The 22,454-nt window shown below is 42.5% G+C and overlaps 1 protein-coding gene across 1 annotated transcript; it reads left to right on the top strand.

The window, feature by feature from the left end:
* Positions 1-3,350: 3,350 nt before the first annotated feature.
* ATG4C (autophagy related 4C cysteine peptidase) lies at positions 3,351-22,165 on the top strand (the record flags this gene model as incomplete). Its single annotated transcript, XM_079535627.1, has 10 exons — positions 3,351-3,429; positions 3,938-4,021; positions 4,686-4,919; positions 8,026-8,353; positions 10,313-10,383; positions 11,785-11,921; positions 14,623-14,701; positions 15,363-15,439; positions 19,455-19,574; positions 21,995-22,165. The coding sequence occupies exons 1-10, from the start codon at positions 3,354-3,356 to the stop codon at positions 22,163-22,165; spliced, it is 1,377 nt and encodes a 458-aa protein (XP_079391753.1). The 5' UTR covers positions 3,351-3,353.
* Positions 22,166-22,454: the final 289 nt, after the last annotated feature.

The following is a 22,454-nucleotide window of genomic DNA, read 5'->3' as shown; positions in this document are numbered from 1 at the left end:
CGATTTGAAGTGTTAACAGCGTTAGCGTGCACTGAAGTTTCAGCTGGGGTTTTAAATCCCATCAGTCCCCACAGAACGTGAGGTTTTTGGAGCCCCGTCGCTGTGGCGCACCTACAGCCGGTGCGCGCGAGGGCGGCGAGGCGCCGTGAGGGTACGGCAGTCGCCGCGCCCTGCGCCCGCCTTCCCGCGGGCTCGCCCGCAGCCCAGCCCTCCTCCCGCCGGACCACAGCTCCCGGCATGCCCCGCGCGGGAGCGCCGCCGGCCTGGCCGCCCGCCGCCGCAGCGCCCTCTGGGAGCTGTAGTCCCTCGCGCGCCCCTCGCGGCTAAGCACCGGCGGGCCGCTCCTCGGCCGGCCGCGCTACGGGGCTCACCGCGCGGTAAGCGGCGGGCCCCATCCTGACCGTCAGCCGGAGCGGAGACTCAGCAGAGAGCCGCTGTACCGGCCGCCGCTCCGCCCCCAAGGTACGGCGGCCGCGAAGGGCCGTGGCGCTGCGGCGGCGCGAGCGGGGAAGCGTCTATCACCCCGCGAGGCGCCGGCGGGGGGAGAAAGGCGAGCGCGGGCAGGTGAGGGGGGCGAAGCGAAGCGGAACGGCGGCGGCGGCCGCGCGTATTCTCGGGCGGAGCCGGGGGCAGCGGCGAGCGCGGGACGGGCCGGGGCCGCGCGGTGCCGATGCTCGGGCCGGCTGGGAACGGCCCCGCCGTGAGTGCGGCGCGGGGAGGTCCGAGCGGGTGTCACGAAGTGGCGCGCGGTGTGACGGAGCGCGGCTACGCGCCGTTCTGCTTCGCGCGTCCTTTAGGAAATGTCGGCCGGCCGCGCGCCTGCAGCTGGAAGGTCCCGTGCGGCCTCCCGGCCTTCCCTCGGGCGTTTACGCGTGGGTCGCGCTCGCTGTCGTTGCACGAATTCCGTTTCTGTACTGAGAAAAAAAAAAAAGTGAGGGCGGCCGTCATTCCTTAATTAATAAACGGTGTAGTCGCATTGAGAGGCTACTCAGCCTTCAGCGCAGCTGCTGGGCTGCTCGGCTGGCAGTACGTACGGGGAAAACCCCAATGAACAGCCACTGAGCTGCCTGCAGCCCAGCACGGAATCACAGAATGACCGGGGTTGGAAGGGACCTCAAAAATTCTGAATCTCCAGCCCCCCACCGCACACAGGGCCACCAATCTACCCATCTAATACTAGACCAGGCTACCCAGGGCCCCATCCAACCTGGCCTCAAACACCTCCAGGGATGGACAGGGCATCCACAGCCTCTGGGCAGCTGTTCCAGCACCTCACCACTCTCTCTGTAAAGAATTTCCCCCTGCACGCAGCAGGGAGCAGCAGCCCATGAGGACGGAATTCACCCCGAGAGCCATCGCTGTCATCCAGAGTCCCACATAACTTCTATGTGAGACAGCTCCAGTATAAACCAGCAGCTGTAGGTTTATAATGGGTTGCACTGTGCCCAGTGGGTTCAGATCTGTATTCACAGCCACCTTCTCTCAATCTCAGTGGAACTGAAGCTCTTGCGATAATGGGAGGGCTGTATTTTTTAACAGAACAGGTTTGGCTGTTTCATGTTAGCATTTTTCTTTGGAATCCTTTTCACATGTTTAGCATCACACCATAAGGGCTAGAAGAAGGATGTGCACAGATGACAGCGCATTGTCTTTAAAGGAAAATGAGCTTTTTCTCATTTCATCATTTTTCCTTCAGCCCTTTTAGGAACAGTAGAGCTTGTTCCATTCCTAATTTTAGCCAGGGGAAGCTTTTACAGTTACTAGCTTTTGTGGCAACCACTGGTCTCTACATAAATGGGCATCTCTGATCCATCACATAAGCACTGACCAGAGGAAGCACACCTCACCTCCTGCATACATGACTCTCACCAGTTTGGCCAGCAAGTCAGTGCTGCTCATCTGTGCAGCCTTTTCTTCCCTAAACAAAAAAAGTGGGAGTGGGAGAGGTGACAAATCAAGTCCCAACCTTTAACTGTCTTTCTCTTCTTTCCCCTACAAAAAACCCAGCTTAATTCACAGCTAATCAAACTTGGGTTTTGCCAACTGTTACTTCTCAAGAGCAGAAAGCCATCAGTGTTCCCACATATTTGTGTGCTTCTTGTTGGGTCAAAAAATTCTTGATGAATTTTTATAAAATAATAGGATAACAAATAACATGTTAGAGAAGGCCTGGGCAATAAATTGTTGTGTTCCATGCCCTACCTGCAGTGCTCTGAACAGTGCTTTCACTTCTTTGGGCTCTGACGACACTGACTCCCCAACATCTTTACCCTCTCTTCACTGAGATACCAACAGTAGGAATCATGCCATCAGCAGTTAAGTTTCACTTACTGAAAATGTGCTCACAGTGGAAAGAAGTAATAATGCTTGTGTCTTCATCTGCTTTTGATCCCAGTTCAATGGAGAACAACACAGGGAAAGGTAGATGCAGCTCAAGATTCCCTGTTTAAAATAAGGAGGATAACATCAATAAATTCCACTCAGCAATTTAGAGCTAGTAAATACACACATTCTTTTACACAATTTAAGCACTTTTCTACAAGAGTGATCTGCACAGCAGTGCCTTTCACCCCCATTTTACCTCTCTCACTTTTGTAATACAGTTAAACTGCTGCAAAAAAAAAACAACTCCACAATTCAATCAGAAGAGAGCCTGTTTGCACCGCAGGTGGTATTTAGAAGGGATGTAAACTACACATGGATTTGATGGCAGTATTCTGCTCATCTTCTGGCAAGTAAATTCTGTTCAGAATTATGTCATTGCACACATTGTTGGTAACTATTTTCTGCCATGTACACACACAGCAAAACATGTTCTGTGTCTGTCAGTTCCTCCCACATACACACACTGTGGCTTAGGAAAGTCTTGATTAGAAATCTAAAGCTAATGCAGTTTCTCATGCCAAGGTAGGCTTGTTGATGCTCTGAATCTGACAGCAGAAAGAGATACTTCCTGTATTCCTCTCAGTGGAAAAGAATAGTGTCTGTTCTGTTCAGTGAAATACAGCTCTTCATTGCACTGCAAACTGGAACGAGCATACACACACACTAGCACAGTTTACATGCCCTGGATCAGTTTGTTGTGCAATAGAGAGTTGTTGGAGAACATTATATTTTATTTAGCTTTGTATGGTAATTTTACTAGTGTATGTTTGGAATTAAGTGTTATTATTATTTATTCATGGAACATGCGATTGCCTCTCAGCAACCTTATTACTGTTTCTGGTCACGTGCAGGCAGTGATAATACACCCTGCATTCTCTGTGCCGTGGATACATTTATATTTTTGTTTTTACAGTAGCAGAATTTAATGTCTTGCAAGACAGCGATGGCTTTTCCTCTAGAATTTGAATATGGAGGCCACAGGGACAGATGAAGTGGAAAAGATCAAATCAAAGTTTATGTCAGCATGGAACAACATGAAATACAGTAAGTGAAATGGTGTTTGGCCAAATCCCATCCCCACTGGATGGAAGGAGTTTTCCCCAACCAACCTAATGTTGTGATGAAGCATGGTTAGTTAATACTACAGGAAAATTGATAGTCTTGCACTTCCATTGATCATATGTAGAACCTATTGTATGTTAATGTAGGGGATGGAAACCCCACCAAATCAAACCACACAATAATGAACTCCCAGTCAAAACAAAGCAACTTGAACTCAGCTTCAGCACCTCTGTATCTCAACAGTTTCTGCACCATAGCACAATTGCATTAGCATTCAAGTGTTCATGTATGGATAGCCATTAAGTTTAAGACAGAACACTCACCTCTGTTTTGTAATATTACCCATTTTTGTGGAAGTGAAACCTGATTTTAGTGCATTTACTCTGTACTCCTCCTTCGGGGCTTACCTTTGGCTTAATCAAATGCTACTAGCAATGTCTTATGGAAGTAATTCACTCACAGATTTGCATTTGTTCTGCATTTATTTCAGGTTGGGTATTGAAAACAAAAACTTACTTCAGTAGAAACTCTCCAGTCTTTCTGCTGGGAAAATGTTACCACTTCAAATCTGATGGTACGTAGACATCACATAACACATATGTGAACATAATTTCAGTCTTACTTGGCAAGATCTCTGTATACATTTTTAATCCTCTCTGAGGATTCTTCTTTCATGATCACTGAATTTAAAATGTGAATGCGAAAAGCTTAGAAACTTTATATTCAAAATATGTTGACCACCACCACTAATGCAACCCATCCTAACCTGCTTCATCTGCATTTTGCTGTGAAGCCTTGTTCTTTCTGTAAATAGCAGCCCTCCAGATCACACTTCATTTACCTATCAAACTGGCATTTTCTAAAAAAAAATGCATAGTGACAATTCTCATGAGGAGTGACACCAAAACCTTCATTATCATTTTCCAGAATGCAGTTTTCAAAGTTGTTTTTTTTTTTTCCTGAGTGTCTCTATTAGACTACTTACATTTAAGTGAATTAAGCAGTTGTTTCCTTGCAGAAGCAATTTCATTGACACTTGTTGGCTCTTATTCTTTTTTTTCAGCCAGCACACTTCTCATGTGTTTGCTGTGCAATTTTCCCTCCTTGTATTTGAAGCAACTGTTGCTTTTTCCAACTTTGCCCTATCTTTCTAATTACATTGCTGTATATTGTATTTTCATCGCAGTAACAGAAGCCCCGTTCCCACCTTACAACTTAAACTGTGCTTTGCTTTACAGAATCTGGTGAACTCTCTACAGAGGGATCCAACTTTGATAAAATCAACACAGAGATTTCAGGAAACGTTGAGGAGTTTCGTAAAGATTTCATCTCTAGGATATGGCTGACCTACCGAGAGGAATTTCCTCAGATAAAGGGGTCTGCACTCACAACAGACTGTGGCTGGGGCTGCACACTCAGAACTGGTCAGATGTTGCTGGCTCAAGGCCTTATGCTTCATTTCCTTGGCAGAGGTAAGTTACAAGCAAGGAGCTTTGTATTTGGTGTGATTAAGCACGGGCATTTTGGTGGGAGCACAGAAGTCTCCATACAGCCAGAATTTGAAGTTCCAGCTAGTTTTGGTTCTGGACTTCTTTTCCTTGATACTAGAATTTGTTATGTTGTGGCAGAGCATTGCTTTAGCTGATCTGCTCTTCCATTTCTGAAAAGGAGAGTCGCAGGGTGTAGCAATTGGAGAAAGCAATACAATGGGAAAGGAGTTACAACAAAGGTGTGATGATGGGAGGACTGGCATGATAGAGAGGTGCTATAAGGAAAGGGAAGAAGATTACTCACTTATATCAGAAGATGCTAGGCTTGCAGGAAGAAGCTTCACCTAGGAGAGATCTCCAGAGATTCTTCCCTAGTGACAGTCAGCCCTTAAATGAGGTCTAAATGAGGAGCCAGGTTCCACCCCCTCCAGTCACACAGCTGAATTGCCCTCACCTGTGCTCCCAGGACTGACTTTCCCCAGGTGCTCAATCAGTGGTTCAGGCTGTGACACAACAGTTCCCATACACAGGGTTTGTCAAAGAAAGATGCTGGAAACTGGAAGTGAAATACAAGCAAAAATTGTGATCCCATACCTGTGTATTGCTATTAGCCCTGTAAATGTCCAATTCTCTTGAATCTTCCTCGTTTCTCGAACTGGAGATGTGGAAATGAGTTCCACAGCCCATAGCTGTGGGCTATAGCAAAAGTGATGTTCTTTTATCAGTTTTTAAGTTGTACATTATTCAATTTCTTCTAGTATTAATATATTGAGTTAATAGAAGGATTTTAATCTAACTTCCATAGATCATTCTTTGTGTTGAAATTTTCACTAGCTCATTTCCTCCCTTTCCCCATGTACTTCTCTTTTTTTTCTCCCCTCCTCGTCTATCTCAGAATACTCTTTCAATCACAGCTGTTTGAAAGAACTAGCTTTAGGAGACTTGGAACACTTTCTGCTTTCAAAGGCTGAGCATGCATTCCAGCCCCATTCTTCTAAGCTGAGCCTTGTCCTGCCCAGGGCTATTTCTGGATCTCGCAGTTACCCACCTTGACTTTTCATCCTCTTTTCCTCAATCCCTTCCATAATCTACCAGACTGCCCCTTTCAAAGAACTGTTCCTGTCCTCTCTCACCACTGTTTGTTGCCAAAATGATCCAAGAGAAGGGCCTGAAGCCATCGAGGCGCATTAGTTAGGATACAACTTATTGTTGACTAGGCTATTCGGTATTCCTCAGGAATATTTTAGTAGCAGATAGTTTTGAAAGCCTGTGTTGATCATGCTTTGTACTTACTATGCAAATATGATGTAAGCTGTAGCACAGTCCCAAGCCAGCTGCATCACAAAGTTGTCTTTCTTGGCAGTGTCATCACTGAAATGTCAGCTTGCCTTACTGAGTGTCCTTTTGCTGAAGATATTTTAAGTCATAAAACATACATTAACATTATTCCTTTCAACTGGTTGAAAATATTTGAAAATCTTGTACTGAGAAATACAAATCCCTTAAATATAACTTTTTTTCTATACATACATTTAAAAAAATGCAAACCAAAACGTGAGTGGGGCTACCTGGGAGTATGGGTTGTGACGGCTCATTCCGAAATAGCTCAAAATAAAAAAGCCCCAGGTTTATGCTTTTCAAATCAATGGTTACAAAGAGTTCCTTGCACTGTCCCCAAAGAGTCTCTGTTTAGAAAGTGATGTGGTAATTGCAGAATGCCATATTTCTGGGGCAATCCAAATATGTACAAAAGTGGAAGTGGTCTGCAACAGACCATGTATGGTCTTGCAGTATTTGTGACCGTATGGAGCCCTAAGTTGGATTTTGGAATTAAAATGCAATTGTCTCTGTGCTTCCTTTTTGTTTCTTAGACTTTTACATGGATACGTCAGCAAGAATTAAAAGGAGGGCTGCAGTTCTTGCTCTCTGAATTTGAAAGGATTCCTCTTGCTGCTGTAATGGCAGCCTTGCTGAAATGTGTCTTGGTGGGCAAAAGCGCCTCGCAGAATGAATCACAGAATGGCCAGGGTTGGAAGGGACCTCAAGGATCATGAATCTCCAACCCCCCCCACAGGCAGGGCCACCAACCTCCACATTTCACAGCAGCCCAGGCTGCCCAGGGCCCCATCCAACCTGGCCTTGAACACCTCCAGGGATGGACGGGGCATCACAGCCTCTCTGGCAGCCTCATCTATAGTGTTTGTTTCCTCCTGGCACACAGCAGCCTGCCCACCGCCTTCTGGGGCGCTCACTGAGGATTTGAGAATGGTTTTTGATGTAACAGTAAGGTCACTGTTGTAGAGATTTCCTCACATCCTCTGTGTTGCAAATAGTTGTTCAGACTTGTGGGAGAGACTTTCAGTCATCTGACAAGCATTACTGCTCTCTAGATGTGCTGAACCACCATGATGTTATTAATAGGAACGAGACAGGGAAGATGCATTGTTAGAGAAACCTCTTACTAGAAATGCACGCTGCAGATGCTGTGCTGAACATTTAAATGTGTTTGCCTTGTAGTCCAGGTAAACCTGGGAATTGACACATTCATTAACTAAAGAAATGCCGCGTATTTTTCTGCCAGTCTGCTTTGATGCTGCACCAAGAAGCAGCATTCGTTTTTACATGAGAATTTCCCCAGTCTTGCCTGTTTTTTTAATGTCTGACAAACCATTATAATAAAAATCAGGGTTTGAAACTTCTTCTTTGACGTGAATGAAACTGTTCAGATGGTACTTGGTAGCTAATTTCTGTATTTAAAATATGTGAGACTGTTCTGTGCCTTGTAATCAGGTCAGTCTTTTATATGTTAGCTAAGTGGGATCACACAGTCTGACCTGTGATCTCAGCATAAATTGCTTGCCAACACTTCTGATAGCTGTATTTCTTTCCTCCCATCTTCTAGCAGAAGATAAAAGCAAATCTTGTTGCATTTCAGTTCTTTGTTTACATTTTAGCACTGTTGGCATCTTGTTGTATGAAGTACACATTGTTGGCCTGGAGAACCTGTGGGGAGAAAGGAGGGTGCTCTGCTGATTGTACCAAGAAGTGAACAGTAAGCCTAACGTGCATCTTCAAATTCCCCCTGCAGCCTGGGTCTGGCCAGATGCCTTGGACATTGAAAATTCAGATTCTGAATCCTGGACAGCCCACACAGTTAAGAAGCTGACAGCATCGTTGGAAGCATCGCTTACAGCAGAAAGAGAGCCCAAGATCCTGTCAAACCACCAGGAGAGAATAAGGAGAAACTGTGGCGATGGTGAAATGAGAAATGAAGTTTATCACAGAAAAATAATTTCTTGGTTTGGCGACTCTCCGTTGGCAGCTTTTGGCTTACATCAGCTAATAGAATATGGAAAGAAGTCTGGGAAAATTGCTGGAGATTGGTACGGGCCTGCAGTTGTTGCACACATTTTAAGGTAAAAGTCTGGTTATTCTTTGTTGTTACAGTGCTGTGCACGTTATGGGTGAAGCATTTCTGAGCACCATGAGATTACTTCAGCTTAATTGAACATCTCACTGATCATTATTGGCTTCACAAAATGTCCGTATCAGCAGCAATTGGAGAGCTTTTTTCAGAGGCAGGAGTGCAAATAGCAGCAGGTGCAGGAAGTAAACTCAGCACCGCTGTTTGGTCTTAATTCACAGCAAGCCTGCGCTCCTGTTTTCCTGTCCATTGGGCAGTAGGAGTCCCAAGGTCTCTCCCAAACCCAGGCTTTTAAGTAGAGCTTCAGTTTAAGTAGAGCTTCATTGAGTGAAATGTTCTAAAAACTAACCACTCTTTCAACCTTGGAACATGCATAACATTATAGATTTTTTTTTATACTGTAACCTGGGGGCTGTAATGTACTGATAGTGTAATGAAATGTCAGAGCTAAAATTGATGTTTTCAGCATTTCTTTGCACATATCAAATTCTTGTGAAACTGTAAATGTATGGGACTATTAATATTATAATTATATCACAGTAAAAGTAAAGGGTCTGTGACATTCAGTGTGGCTTAAAAAAAAGTGGAAAGTCAAATTTCTCCATGCTGTGGTGCCTTTCTGTACCATTTCTTTGAATATTACAGTTTTTTTTTTTATAATCTACGTTTATGTTATTAGATACCAGTTCACCTATAAACTACATCACTAATAAGTCATTGAAGCAGAAGAAGTCAAAGTCTGTGTGTTTCTCCGTATGTCAATGAACAGTTTTGCTATTCAGTATAGAAGCAGACTCACCTCAGGTGAAACCTGCCCAGAAATGCTCTGGTGTATGTGTGTGGGTTCATGCAAATACATGCAGTGATGTGACAGGTTAGCATTGCTTACGTGTTTTCTTATGTGTTTTGATTTTTTTTCTTGGTAATAGAAACTGTCAGAATTCCTTCTGCTTGCTTTAAATTGCAGTTACCTATTTCCCTAGTATGTGGGGAAAAAACATCTGTTCCAGCATCCGTCTAACAAACTCAGCAGTGCTCTGAAGCAGTGCCCAGGATTCCTTTCCCAGATCTCACTTCTCTTCTGGCAGTGCTTACAATGCACAGCACTCCCATCACTTGAGAACGACTGTATTAAACAGTTCTTCAGGATATACTGTGGAATAAAGGGACAGTGAGCATTTAATGCAAGCATGTATTGGAAGCCAGAGGCCAATCTTGTGTTTTGAAGAGTTTAGTTCCTTTACAAATGTTGTCCTTGAATAATAATCGTGCTTCAGACTACTGACATATATTTGCTTCTTAGTTTCTAGCTGCATTACTCTTATCCCTCTGAGGGCAGCCTAATGCTGCAATGATCTTTTAGAAACTTTTGGCAAAACCCTGTAGCTTTTTATGAGCTGGCTTTTATTTCAGGAGGGAAGGGGTGCCGATGTGTGGCTACTTGTATGAACTGAGGTCAGCTAAGGAGAGCTATCAAGTTGCAAATAATCTCTTTGTCAGCAAATTTAGCCTTTATTATGCCAGTGCACATGACAGAAAAATGTTCTAAATGGAAAGGTGTTGGTTATTTGAATATGAATTTCACTGTAAGGTAATGTTGGGGTGTTTTTGTTGTGGGCTGTGTGTGTGTGATTTTCATTTTTTCCTCTAAGTAGAGAGGCAGTGCTGTCTCTGCTTGGAAAAAGCATTGCCTGGTACACTAGATCTGGGTTGCACTTGTATTGTTTGTGTGTTTTTGTTTGCTTTTTTTTTGTTTTGCTTTTTTGATTTCTGTTTTTAAAAATCTCCCTGCATCTGTATTGACCAGAAATAGAAGGCATCTTGAATTAAAAAAGAAAAAGCACCAACAGTTGTAAAAAACCCCGACGTGTTCATAAAAATCAAACAATATGTGTTTATTGAATGTTATTTTTATTATAACCTGAGATGATAGTTTTGTGTTTGTACTTAGAAAAGCTGTTGAAGAAGCAAGAGACCCTGAGCTGCAGGGAGTAACAGTCTATGTTGCTCAGGATTGTACAGGTAAATGCTGTGACTGTAGATTCTTGCTAACATTGTAGATGCTCTTTATGCCTTTCATAAGCTCTCGACAATAAAGCCCTAAAGGAAGAAAAAAACTCAACAATGGAGCCATATAAATGAGATTATGTAGACAAAGGAGTTGTTGATACGGGCAGATGTTTGCTCTTTTGAGACTCAGACATCACAACTTGAAAGCCTCAAACATTGCTTGTGTGGTTTCTTACTAAGACAGTGAAATTCAGAATCCAGGAAGTCTGTCTGCCTGCAATAGCTTTGTATTTGGGGAGCCTGAGCACTTCTCTTATTAATCCTTTTTGTATTCTGCTTCAGTGTTGTTTGAATAGTAGGCCACTAACAGCTTCCGAATCTACTTTCAAGATGAAAATCTCTCATTTCAATTAGAGTAGCTTTGCTATTTACATTTTCTTTTCTTTTGCATCAAGGGTTTCTTTTTTAGCCATTTTCCTAGTGGGAAAACAAATGCTGAACCAGTACCTCAGAATAGGAAGAAGACCTTTTTGCTTTGAGTTCAGAGATGCGAGGAGGATAGAGAGCCAGTCAGGGGTGCAGGTAGCCTTCCTCGTGCTGCAGCACGGCTCTTGGAGTCAGCAACAACGGGCAGAGCAGCTCAGGGCTCTGGATGCTCAGGAGCAAAAAATGATGACAAAAACAACCCAGAATATGGTGAAACATAACACTAATGCATGTAGTCTTTCGAATGTAAGTTTTAGTGGCTGTGTTTAGCGGCCAGAAATGCTCTGTATGTCACGGCTGATGCTGGTAAGACGGAGAACAACAACCTTCCCTGATGGGAAATCAATCACACCAGTTTTAAACAGAAACTGGTTCATCGTATGCCCTTACCTGACCTAAAATGACAGTGGAAACTTCTGTTTGTTTCTCATTTCTTTGCCCTGGGATGATTTTCCTGTCCCTCTTAATTTGGAGGGAATAAGCAGTAACTACATGAAGTACTTCCACTCATTTTCAGTGCCCGCTTTGTATTAACTTCTGGCAGTGAACATGAATATTTATTAAAATCAATTATTGATTATTATTATTACCAACACGTTTATGATTCTGCTAGTGTAGTGTTTCAAGTTTTAAATTACCTTTCTCCTTTAAATTATCTTTCTCCTAAGCTCTTCCTTCTGCATTTTCCTGGCAGCGTGTCTTACTTCAAGCAGCAGTTGATTGCTACAAAATATTGCTGAAAACAGGGAAGGATAACATTGTCAGGAAGGATTACAATGTCAGGAGTTGCTCAGGAACTGTGTTTCAGGAGGACAGTGATATTTTCAAAGGGCTGCAGTTACACTTTGTCAGCCCCAGTGATGTCATTCTGTAGGTGTGCCTGAAAAGCTGTGTCTTACATACCAATGTTTTTGTGTCTCCTTTCAGTCTACAGTTCAGATGTTATTGACAGACAGTGTTCTTTTATGGATTCTGGAGAAACAGACACAAAAGCTGTAATTATATTAGTTCCAGTGAGACTCGGTGGAGAAAGAACAAACATGGACTACTTAGAGTTTGTAAAGGTATGAAATGAGAGTTCAATCATTTTTCAAATCGGAGCACTAGGAGACTTCACGATGGCAATCTTCTACCTATTAAATGTGTGGTGGTGATTTTACAGTTGAAGGTTGTAAAGTTTGACTTTACAGATTTTAAATTTCCCTATTACAAGATGAGACGTAATTGCAGAGCACTTGATGTCCCTTGGTAAAGCAGTGAAAACTGTTCTACTCCTGAAGCAGCTATCTGGAAAGACATTAACGCAGTGGCTCAAATTATAAATGATAATTTAGTTACATATGCTGCCAAAGTTGTGCTATAATAAGTATCAGCCAGCATTTTAAAATACAAACATAGCAAATACCTTATTCTGTTTCTTGTTTCCTTAAATGCCAAATGCCTTAAGGTTGTTTCCTGTCCTTCCCTTTTTCATGTTCTCCACCTTGAGAGAGGGAATAGAATTTTTTGACAACATTAGACATTACTTCAACTACTGCTTCACTGTCTGGCCAGTTGGATGAATCCTTCTGAGCACAGTGATGCAAAAGTAGCAATTGGTTACCACAAATTAAAATGAACTGGAAGAAAAGTGAAACTTAAGGAGAAAGCAGAGAAGAGAAGAAAGTCTCTGGCAACCTGTTTGTTTTTTTAGTGGAGGCTCCACTTACAGTGTTAACACTTGAAGATGGATGGTAATACAATGGGCAGCCCCCACTGAGCACAAGAATACTCACCTTAGTGAGGAGATTCTTCTCTTTGCCCTTCTGCTTTATCTTTCTCCATGATGCAGTAGGAAATGTTGTCTTCTAAGTATTAGAACAAGAATTAAAGTTGCACACTCTCGAGTCATTTACAAAACGTGAGAGTTGGCCTTTTCTGCTGCATCATCCATGTGTTCTGACTCACATTTCTACAACATTTCAGGAAATTGTGGCACAGAGGCAAAAAGAAGCCTTTCATTTCAGTGATGATCTACCAAATAGCTTTTCTTTCCCGATTCCTTTTCTTTCCGAGCGGTTTGGGAAAAGTTTTAGTTCATTTGTGCTTTATTCTGACACAGTTAAGCTGTACACATGATGTACAACAACCTCACTTTACTTCCAGCATCAGGTGCAAAAGTGCCTTTGGATCAGTCATGTCCAGGAAAATGCATGGGCCTTTCCTTTGTAAGCTAACAAACAGTTGCTTTTGCAACTTCCATAAGGTTTTCTCAGCTAAGGGAAAGTGACTCCAACTCTTTTATGTTGGCTTTTATGATTGATGGGTGTCTGTAGCCAGTCCTACCCTGCAGAGGCTTTCTCAGTTTAGCTATCGAAAGCGCTTTTTTGCCAGAATGAAATATGTTTGCTTGGCACTGACTTTCCAAGCACAGGCACATTTAGGTTTGCTTAGCAGCACCAGCCTCACTGAGGAGAGGTCTGTGCTGCCTCACCAGGAGCGGCGCTGCCTCTCCCAGTTGCTGATAATGGGGACTGTGATAAGAGGGCTTTCAATTGAGTCTATCAGTCACCCCAGTCTCTCTCTTGGCTGCTTGCTGAACAGTGACTGAATTTCTTGGGGTTTGGATTAAAGTTAAAAATGCAGATTTTAGAATGTAGTACCAGAGGTAATTTTTACAAAGGGTTTTATATTTATGGATGAAAATTGATAAATATTTCATAATTCAGTTTCACAAGAAAATGTCCATAGATTAAACAGTTATTCATTACTTTAAATAGCTTTGCTCTCCTCCTGTTTCACTGGCAGAGGATGTGTCGTTGTCAGCTGATGCAGCCTTTCCCTCTCCTCTGCCTAAACCTACTGTAACGTTAAGTATCAGGGAACATTTTCTCAAAAAGCCTTCTCATTTATATTTTAAATAAGCATTTTCTCTCAGGCTGGATAAACTACATTGAAGCTGACTTTGTTAGTGTCTCAAGTTAGGCATACAACAATTTTTGTCATGTTCCATTATTTTATCATTGTCTGAGTAAGGAAAAATTTATCTCAACAAGAAGCCTTGGCCTTAATAGAACAGGAAATATCAATCACTTTGTTGAGAGAAATTCTCCCAGCTTGGACAATGATAATGTAATGGTTATAATTTTAATGGGTGATATCCTAGAGGAGAGGATATGGGTATGATTGCCAGCTAATGGAGATTTCCTTTTAGCTCAGATGGTTCTCTTCTGGATTGCTGTCCCACTTCAGGCCAGCGTCCAAGCGGTGAACCCAAGGTTTGTGCAGTGCCACCAGAAAGCCACCATGATTTACTGATTTTTAAAGGCTGCTCACTTTTCAGAGTATTTAATGTTCTTGGGCTTCGATTGTGTTAGAACAGTTGGGCTCCATTTCCAAAGCACGCAGTGTGGGCAAAATGCAGCTCCTGCTGGAGCTGATGGGGAGCAAATGGAGAGCTGTGTTCAGCCAAGACTGGATGCACACAGTCCCCCAATGAGCCCCACAGAGAAACAGAACCTTGTGAGAGGACCTCCACACCAACTTATTTTGCTTTGTAGGTACTTATCTTAATAACCCAGGTTGGATTGGGAACTCTCAGGAGATGTGCAGGATGACATAGCCAGGAAAGTAATTCCTAATGTCAAGTACCTGGGGAGTTTGGGGGTGAAGAAGAGAAAAAATAGTGATCTGCCTAAAAGCAGTACAGGAAGATAAAAGATTTTGATTCCATTTGATCCTTTTTCTGTTTAGCACTGTCCTAATTATTTAATGTTCTGCTTGTAGGGTATTTTAAGCCTTGAGTATTGTGTTGGTATTATTGGTGGCAAACCCAAGCAGTCGTATTACTTTGCTGGATTTCAAGGTTAGTACTTTAATATGTTATGACTCTTCAGTGTTTTTCTTTAAGAGTTAGGAAGTTAATGTAGGGCCAGTGGGAAATAGCATGATTAAAATAGCAAAACGAGTACCTTATTAATTCATCATATCTACCAAAGTCCATTCATTTGTCATTCGCCTCATATAGTAATTGGATCCTGTAAAATGTACATTTAATTTCCCTTGTTGCATAAACAAGGCATAATTTATCTGTTTCACCAAACTTCAGGAGCTTTGCCATTCCTATCTGGCAGTTCTTATTTACGTATTTACTTTCGGCTCGTTTAAGTGCTGGTAGTTGATGCTCAGATGACAAGCAATATATTCTTCCTGTCAGGATGAAGCAGCACAATACATTTTTCATATGCAAACTCCAGAATATAATTGTATGTTTGTAAAAGTAATTTTATCACCAAAAATTAAATGACAGTCTCATCACTTTATAAAAATTCTGCTTATACAAGCATGTTTGATTATGCAAAAGTTAATCTGTCCTGCAAAAACCTATGCTTCAGTCAATGAATATCAGCCTGGCAAGCAGTTACTTGCTGGTGTTTTTTTCTGCTGTTCTGCATAGAAATTGGATTGTAAGCAGTGTAATAATAAGGTGTTTTTTGAATTACTTGTCTTCTGTTTTGTCCTTGCAGATGACAGTTTGATTTACATGGATCCTCATTACTGCCAATCTTTTGTAGATGTCAGCATAAAGGATTTCCCTCTTGAGGTACTATGGATATAGACCTGGCACTGTTTTCTTCCCATATGAATCAAACACTAATTATTTAGAGATGTTCTAGCTAGCTGCATCTTTATGGTTTTACAGTTACGAGTTATTTATCAAAGTTCTGCCCTCCTTTATAGGCCTATAATCAACAGAAATGACCAGAGGTTAAAAATGCCATATGAGGTTTTAATTTTTACATCGTTAACTTACATCTTTTTATTTTTAAGGATTGGAAAAGCTCAAAACTAGATGACTGCTTTACTTACGTATTTTTTCTGTTGGAGAAAAGGACCAGCATTTGGAGATCTCAAACCCGACTAACTTGGATATACACTGGGTTCATTCATTTTTGGTTGTGTTTTCATAATTTTATTGTGTTGGAAATTCAAGCTGCAAGGTGCCCATAGTCAGTTTGGAAACAGAGTTTCTTCTTTAATGAGTTTTATTATTTTTAATCAAGCTGTCTGAAGGTGTTGGTACTGGGGTTGCTCTTTCTTTCCCTCCCAGCCCTTTTTAGGCCGTGACTTTCTTGGTGCCAGTAGGTGCAATGTGTCTGTGCCTGGGTGTTACAAACCATGTGCTTTATTTTACAGTACTGTTTTCCCTTTTCTTTAACTTCTTTCCAAATAACTCGCATTGAAAATAGATAGAGCTTCAAGGAGGTTATTAAAGGACTCCATTTACAAGCACCATGGGAAAACATTATCAGCTGCAGAAGTTCAATAGCCACAGTACTCACAGTGAAAGCACTCAGTGCCATCTGTACAAACTCTCCTTGATCTTGGTCTGTCCGACTTCCTCGTGAGCACCCAGGCTCCTCCAAGCAGCTCCTATCAAGCTGGAAATGCACACTGGGTGCATGCATTGCTGAGGACAGCATCCAGGCTTCTGGAACAGAGCTGGTTATTAGTGCTAATTCCTCACACCACTGTGTTCTGCACTGAAGCACTCCTAAAGTGGAAATGCAGCTTCAGAAAAAACCAGCTGCATTTAAATAAGGAAAAAGGGTGCATACGTATGCCTGTCACCCCCTGAAATACTCTCACTTCACATTGGATTCTTGAAGGTTTGCAGTAAAGTCCTGCAAAAGTGGAAGTTTGTCTTAAGTAGCTCTTGAACTCACAGCTCAAAAACAGAATAGGTGTTCTTAAATTGGCTTGGTACACTGAGAATGCAAGTCAGATGGTGTATAATGAAGTTATATGGCTTCTGGTTTATATAGCAGCTAGGAGTTAACTTCAGCTGAGAGAGGACAATTGAATGAGTGTCAGCATTCTAATTACTATCATGAAAAGAAATACCTGCTAACATACCAGTTCCAAGGAGGTAATATTTGGAAATTGATCACAGTACCTTAATCACAACACCATTAAAAAGTATTAAGTATTTAGAGAAAGAGATTACATATATCATAATATGTATATGTAATAATATATCATACATAAATCCTAGGGCTGACTTAAAGCAAACGTATTTTTCAGTATGAGTGCTTAGCAAGATGCTGTAAGTGGCATGGCTTGCCAGGTGGAATTCTAGGGACCTCTGGAAGGTTAGAGGGTTCTGAATTCAGGAAGAGAACACGGTTGCTATTTTAGTGTCAGCCAAATGTATCGGAAAATATCTCTAAGAATGATACAAGTTTCTGCCTGGGATATCTTTGGATTTTCCCTGTCGAGGTATTTGAAGGGAGAGATGCTGAGTCCTGGCTCTCCACCTATTTTGCTGCTGCTTTGTGGCAGCAGCCAGCGATTATAACCAAGATCTTTGCCCCTTAATGCTAATAACTGCTCTAAAATACAGCGCCTTCTCTGAAGATTTTACACTTTAATTGGGTAAGGCAGACAAAAGGTGGGGAGAGCGCAGGGATGTGGAGCTGAAGTGACTTCCTTAAGGTCGCACCGCAGCTCAGCAGCCAGCCTACAAAGCATACACATCTTTTTGTCTTCTGTTCCCGTGACTAATTCTGCACATTATGCTGCAGGCTGGCATGAATATGAATTTCCAAATAATAAGAAGGTTTTCAAATGTATTTTGAAGGCACGCAGGCTGCCAGCTTGGCTTGATCGCGCTGTAATGCTTTTCTGCAGACGGAAAATATATTGCAATTTAATGCTTAGTGCATTTAATAGCATTATATCTTTGTCCAGAAATGTCAAAAGTAAACAGAAATTGCTTTCTTAGTGTGGATAGTTGCTTGTTAGATTTATCTGTAGGGAGTATTTTCAAAATTGACAAATTGTCCAGAATAAGTTGGAAATCAATCCACTCTGTATTGGCTTCCAGAATCCATTTGTTTGGAGGAGTGGAAAAAAAATGCCTACCCACTTCTCTTTGTTGTGTGGTGATTTGTGTAGCATTAAGAATACTGCCCTGAACAGTGCAGCACAACTGCAGGCAGAATGTTGGTGGTGAAATGTGAGATCTAAGGCAGAATAAATACGTAAAGCATTTATGGATTTGGTGACTCAGGAAGGAAGCTTCGGAAGATTCAGCCTTCAATTTCTGCTTTTGAAACCTGAATTGGGGAAAAAAAAAAAAAAAAAAAAAGAGTCCAGGATGAATATTAATTCTAATCTTTGCTTGGATTGTTTTTTTTGTTTGTTTGTTTGTTTTGGTTTTTTTTTTAGCAGAGGTTGAATAGAAACAGCTCTCAGGTTTGTAAAAGCAACTAAGCAGCAGCACCCACCCCTGTGTAACACGCTGTCAGATGCTCTCACACCAGGTAACCGGTGCTGCTGTCTGCTGTAGATTGACTTTGCCTAGCAAAAAAAAAATGTTAAAACTACGAGATGGGTTTCTAGCCTAGGCACTGCTTGACGTTGTCTGTCAGGGGTTGCTGTTGCTGCAGTCGAATTGCATTGTAGCAGCTGTGATTCTGTGCAGAGGAGCCGTGCTGGTGCTGCTAACGGAGCCCCGGCGTTGCGGTCTCAACCCCGCGCTGCCCAGCGCCGTGCCCCAGCAGCTCGTATTGAACCGTGCAAGGACACAGAGCACAATATGCCCTGGGGGATGCTGATCCCCGTCAGAAGTTGTGACCAAACCTGCGTTTAGGTCGGGCGGTCGCTGTGTTGCAGCGCCGTGCGGACGCGGTGCTGTTAGCTGCAGTGCCGAGCTGTGCCCGCCCTGTCGGCACGGGAGCCGGGGCTGCTGCTCCGCTGTCGGCGTGAATCCACAGCCTAACTTGTGCTTTACCAAAAGCACAGCTCCTGTGATCGGTGAGCACACAGCACCGTCAGGGTAAATGGCAGATGGGTGTCTGTTCTCTCAGATACTGCCAAAGAAAGAAGAGTGGCGAGGGTGCTTTGGGCTTGTTTGTTTTATCTTCTCCGCCACGGCTGCTGATAGCATCAGCTCCCAGGGCTGTCACATCATCATCTGTCATGGAAAGAGATTTTGCATTAAGAAAAAAATATGTATTTATAAAGCAGAACGTGCTTTTCTTTGGTTGTTTGGTGTTTTTTTTTTCCTACTTGTGGATTACTGTAATACAGGTTTTTTTTTGTGTGTGTGTGTGTGGTTTTGGTTTTTCTTAACCCATTTCATTTACCAAAGGAAAATAGAAGAGGTTGGATTATGCCATTATGTCGCTTTTATAGAGGCTGGGGGAGGGAAGGGGCAATGGGCGGTGGTAGTAAAGCAGTAATTGTGAGATAGTGCACAAGCTGTTACTGATTCAATTTGCAGAAAAACATTCACCTCCTCTGCCTTGGGAACGTTCATAAAGCACTGCTCAAGCTGCGGTAGATGTCAAACTGCCACGGTGCCACCAGCAACTTTGGCGAATGCAGCATCACTGCAAGGGGCTTTGCACACGTAAAGCCTGTGGAGAGGGGCAGAATTACTGGCATGTTGGGGGGGAAGAAATAACTTTAAGGATTTGCTGGGTTTTAACACACACGATACAGGGGATTGTATGTTAAGGCTGTTCATTAAGGCAGAAAAAGTGAACGTTTGGGTCTGTGCTATCCTGAACCTTAACAATCTATCTGATGGTTTTTAATCTTGCACGTTGCAGTCATTCCACTGTCCTTCTCCCAAAAAGATGTCATTCAAAAAAATGGATCCGAGCTGTACGATAGGATTTTACTGTAGAACTGTGCAGGACTTTGAGAAGGCTTCTGAGGAAATAACAAAGGTGGGTGTCGGAGCTGCAGCCCTCAGCCCAACTGCACGTGTGCTGCGTGCGGGTAAGGCAGAGAACCAGCTCGGCCGTATCAAGCAGGAATCATTCTTTTCTCGGTATTTACTGCTGCTTTCACAATCAGAGAGATCTAGATTGGTTTTCATTCCATCTGTTTTCACCGGTACGTGAAGCTGGGGGTGATGGGCGTCGGTGCTGCCGGGCGGCGCCGCGAGGTGGCGCTATTGAAGTGAGAATATTGCCGAGCTGCCCCGCGCCCCGCGGCGCCTTCCGAAAGGCACCGAAATCCCTCGGGAGGAATTTTTTTTAAATGGAAGTATTTGATCGGGTCAAAATTGTGTGTTGTTTCTTGTTAGCCTAAGTGCTGTTTCTGATTGCATTGAAATGTAAAGCGGCGCCTTTGTAATTCGGTGACAATGTTTTGAAGTCAGGTATCACCCAGTAAATGTGTCTGCTCGCGTCCTTCCACTTGGACAGCACAGGTGGAGGTTTACTTAGGTCCAAAGGTAATCGACCTTTTTTTTTCTTGATTATTCCAGCGTATGAATGCTTGACTAATCTGTTGTATTAACGGCGGTAGCAAATAACAGTGTTCTGTGATGTAAAAAAAGGATTCCAGAGCAGCAGAACTGTTCATGATATTAATGTTCTAACCATAGCAGTTACCACATCCACACAAAGAATGAATGTTCGTGCAGCATTCTGATTGCCTTGTTAGGTGGCATTAGCATTACAGTTAAAAGAGCATTTTAAACTTCATATTCGGTAGATTTTGATTGATGTTGAAGTTGTTTCTTTTCATTCTTACTCAGAGAGGTAAAAAATTTCATTACAAAATCACTTGCATTGGAAGTTCTGCTTTTCTTTCTCCTCTTTCCTTTTGAGTTCGGGATGAAGCACTTTTGTTTCCCTGCACATAAGCTGTGAAAACAGTCACGGCTCACAGCTCAGAGACTTAAATCTGTGCAAGCTGTTTTCCTCATACTTTGGATATCCCTCTAATGTTAATGACGTTATTTTGTATCAGTGCATTTCAGACACAGCAGTTTGGTAATACAGGAAAGTTGAGATACAGATGCCATCTGAAAAACATTCGGTGGTCTTTCAGTCCTTCACATGCTTTGTTTTTTCCTGCTCTTCTGCATTTCCTCTTGCAATTTGAGCACTGTAACTCCCGAACTGTTGGCACAGTGCACTCAGTTTGCTGTGTGCAGCCGAGGTTAACAAACTCAGATTCTTGCTGCATTTGTGGCTAATAAGAGATGGGAGAAAAGGGCTTATATTGCCTGAGGATAAACCTTATGTGCCATGTACCTGGGGACAGAGAAATAAAGGCACTGAAATCAGGGGCCCAAATTGAGAAAGTGGTGAAAATCCATTCAAGTTGCCCTTTGTTTCTGTACTTGCCAGTTACTTAGCTGCTGTAGTTTAGTTTGGAATTAAATAGCTGGTAGATTGAGGGACAAGAAAATGCATCCAGACTTGAACAGTGAAATAGTAAAAATATTGGTGGTTATCAAAGCACTGTAGAAATCCCATCACAGTGGCATTTGAAGAACTTGCAAGTAAAATAGACCTATCCACTGCCATTCCCCTGTTAGAGAATTATTGCAGCAATTACAGCCCTGGGTCCCACACGTGCTTACTTTGTACCACGTAAGGCATGCCTGCAAAACAGAGCAGGAGCCATTTTTCTTGAGTTTGGCCATTGTCTTTGCCAAAGGCAGATTCAGCTGCAATAAGAATGTCCTACAGCTGGGTTCCCTGTTTTTCTGTATTATAAACCAACCCCAGCTACAGATCTCCAGAACGGCTGGTGTGAAGTGCTGTTAGAAATGAGAACTTTGCAAAATGTACTCTTTGGTGCCTTTTCAAAGTCACAAAATACATACTTTGGCACAGTTTTCTGTTATAAAATAAATAAAACCCGAATATCTGACTTTACCTGTGGGCTCCTATCTGGCTGTGTGGTCTCATAAGACTTACAAATGCTTTGTTTCCTGACCGACTTCTTTCCTTTCTTCTGCAAATACTCATCTGTTACTCTTCCTTTGCTTTTGCTTGTTACTCAGTGTATGCCTTTGCCACATCTCCTTGCCCTTTCCCCAGCTTTCACCTTAGAACAGCCAGTGGCCATTATAATAAACTAGAATGAAGTGGAGAGTTTTGAACGACAGTAAAGAGGAAGGAATCAGAGTGGCTTTTTCACTATCACAAGAAGAAGAAATGGAAGGAAATGTTTGTTTAAAAGGAGGAGGGGATGTTTAGCATGTGCAATGTGTTGTTCCAGTATGATAATTAAGATAATAAGAGATGCGTTGTCCATTTCACAGCCGTAATTGGATTAATGTAGCTACTTACCGTATTTCTTCATTTCCAGTGTGACATCTTATATCTGGTGTTTTGCATTGTAGATGCTGAAATCTTCATCCAAGGAAAAATACCCCTTGTTTACTTTTGTGAAGGGTCATTCCAGAGACTATGACTTTGCTTCCAGTCCACTCCATGAAGAAAATGACCTTTTCTCTGAAGATGAAAAGAAAAGATTAAAGAGATTTAGTACTGAGGAGTTTGTCTTGCTGTAAGGACATTTCCCACCAGGTGATTGGCAGCTGTCCAGGAGAACACTTGCCTTCAGAAAAAAAATAAAATAAAATGTGTCCTCCTCCTCCAAAAAGGCAAGCCGTGCTGAAATCGGTCTATTTTCATAAAGAGGATAATGTTTTATATGTTAATAGTCTTCAAAATGTCATTTCTAAATGTACTAATTGCTGTGGTTCACCACTAGCTGGATGATGTGAAGGTTGCCTGGCGCTGGCGCGCAGGGGTGGCACTGCTTAGAGGCAGCTCTGCTGACGTGTGCCTGGCTCCTGG

This window comes from Tetrao urogallus (assembly GCF_951394365.1).
Source record: "Tetrao urogallus genome assembly, chromosome: 5".
NCBI classification, from domain to species: domain Eukaryota; kingdom Metazoa; phylum Chordata; class Aves; order Galliformes; family Phasianidae; genus Tetrao; species Tetrao urogallus.
This window is presented reverse-complemented; position numbering and strand designations above follow the sequence as displayed.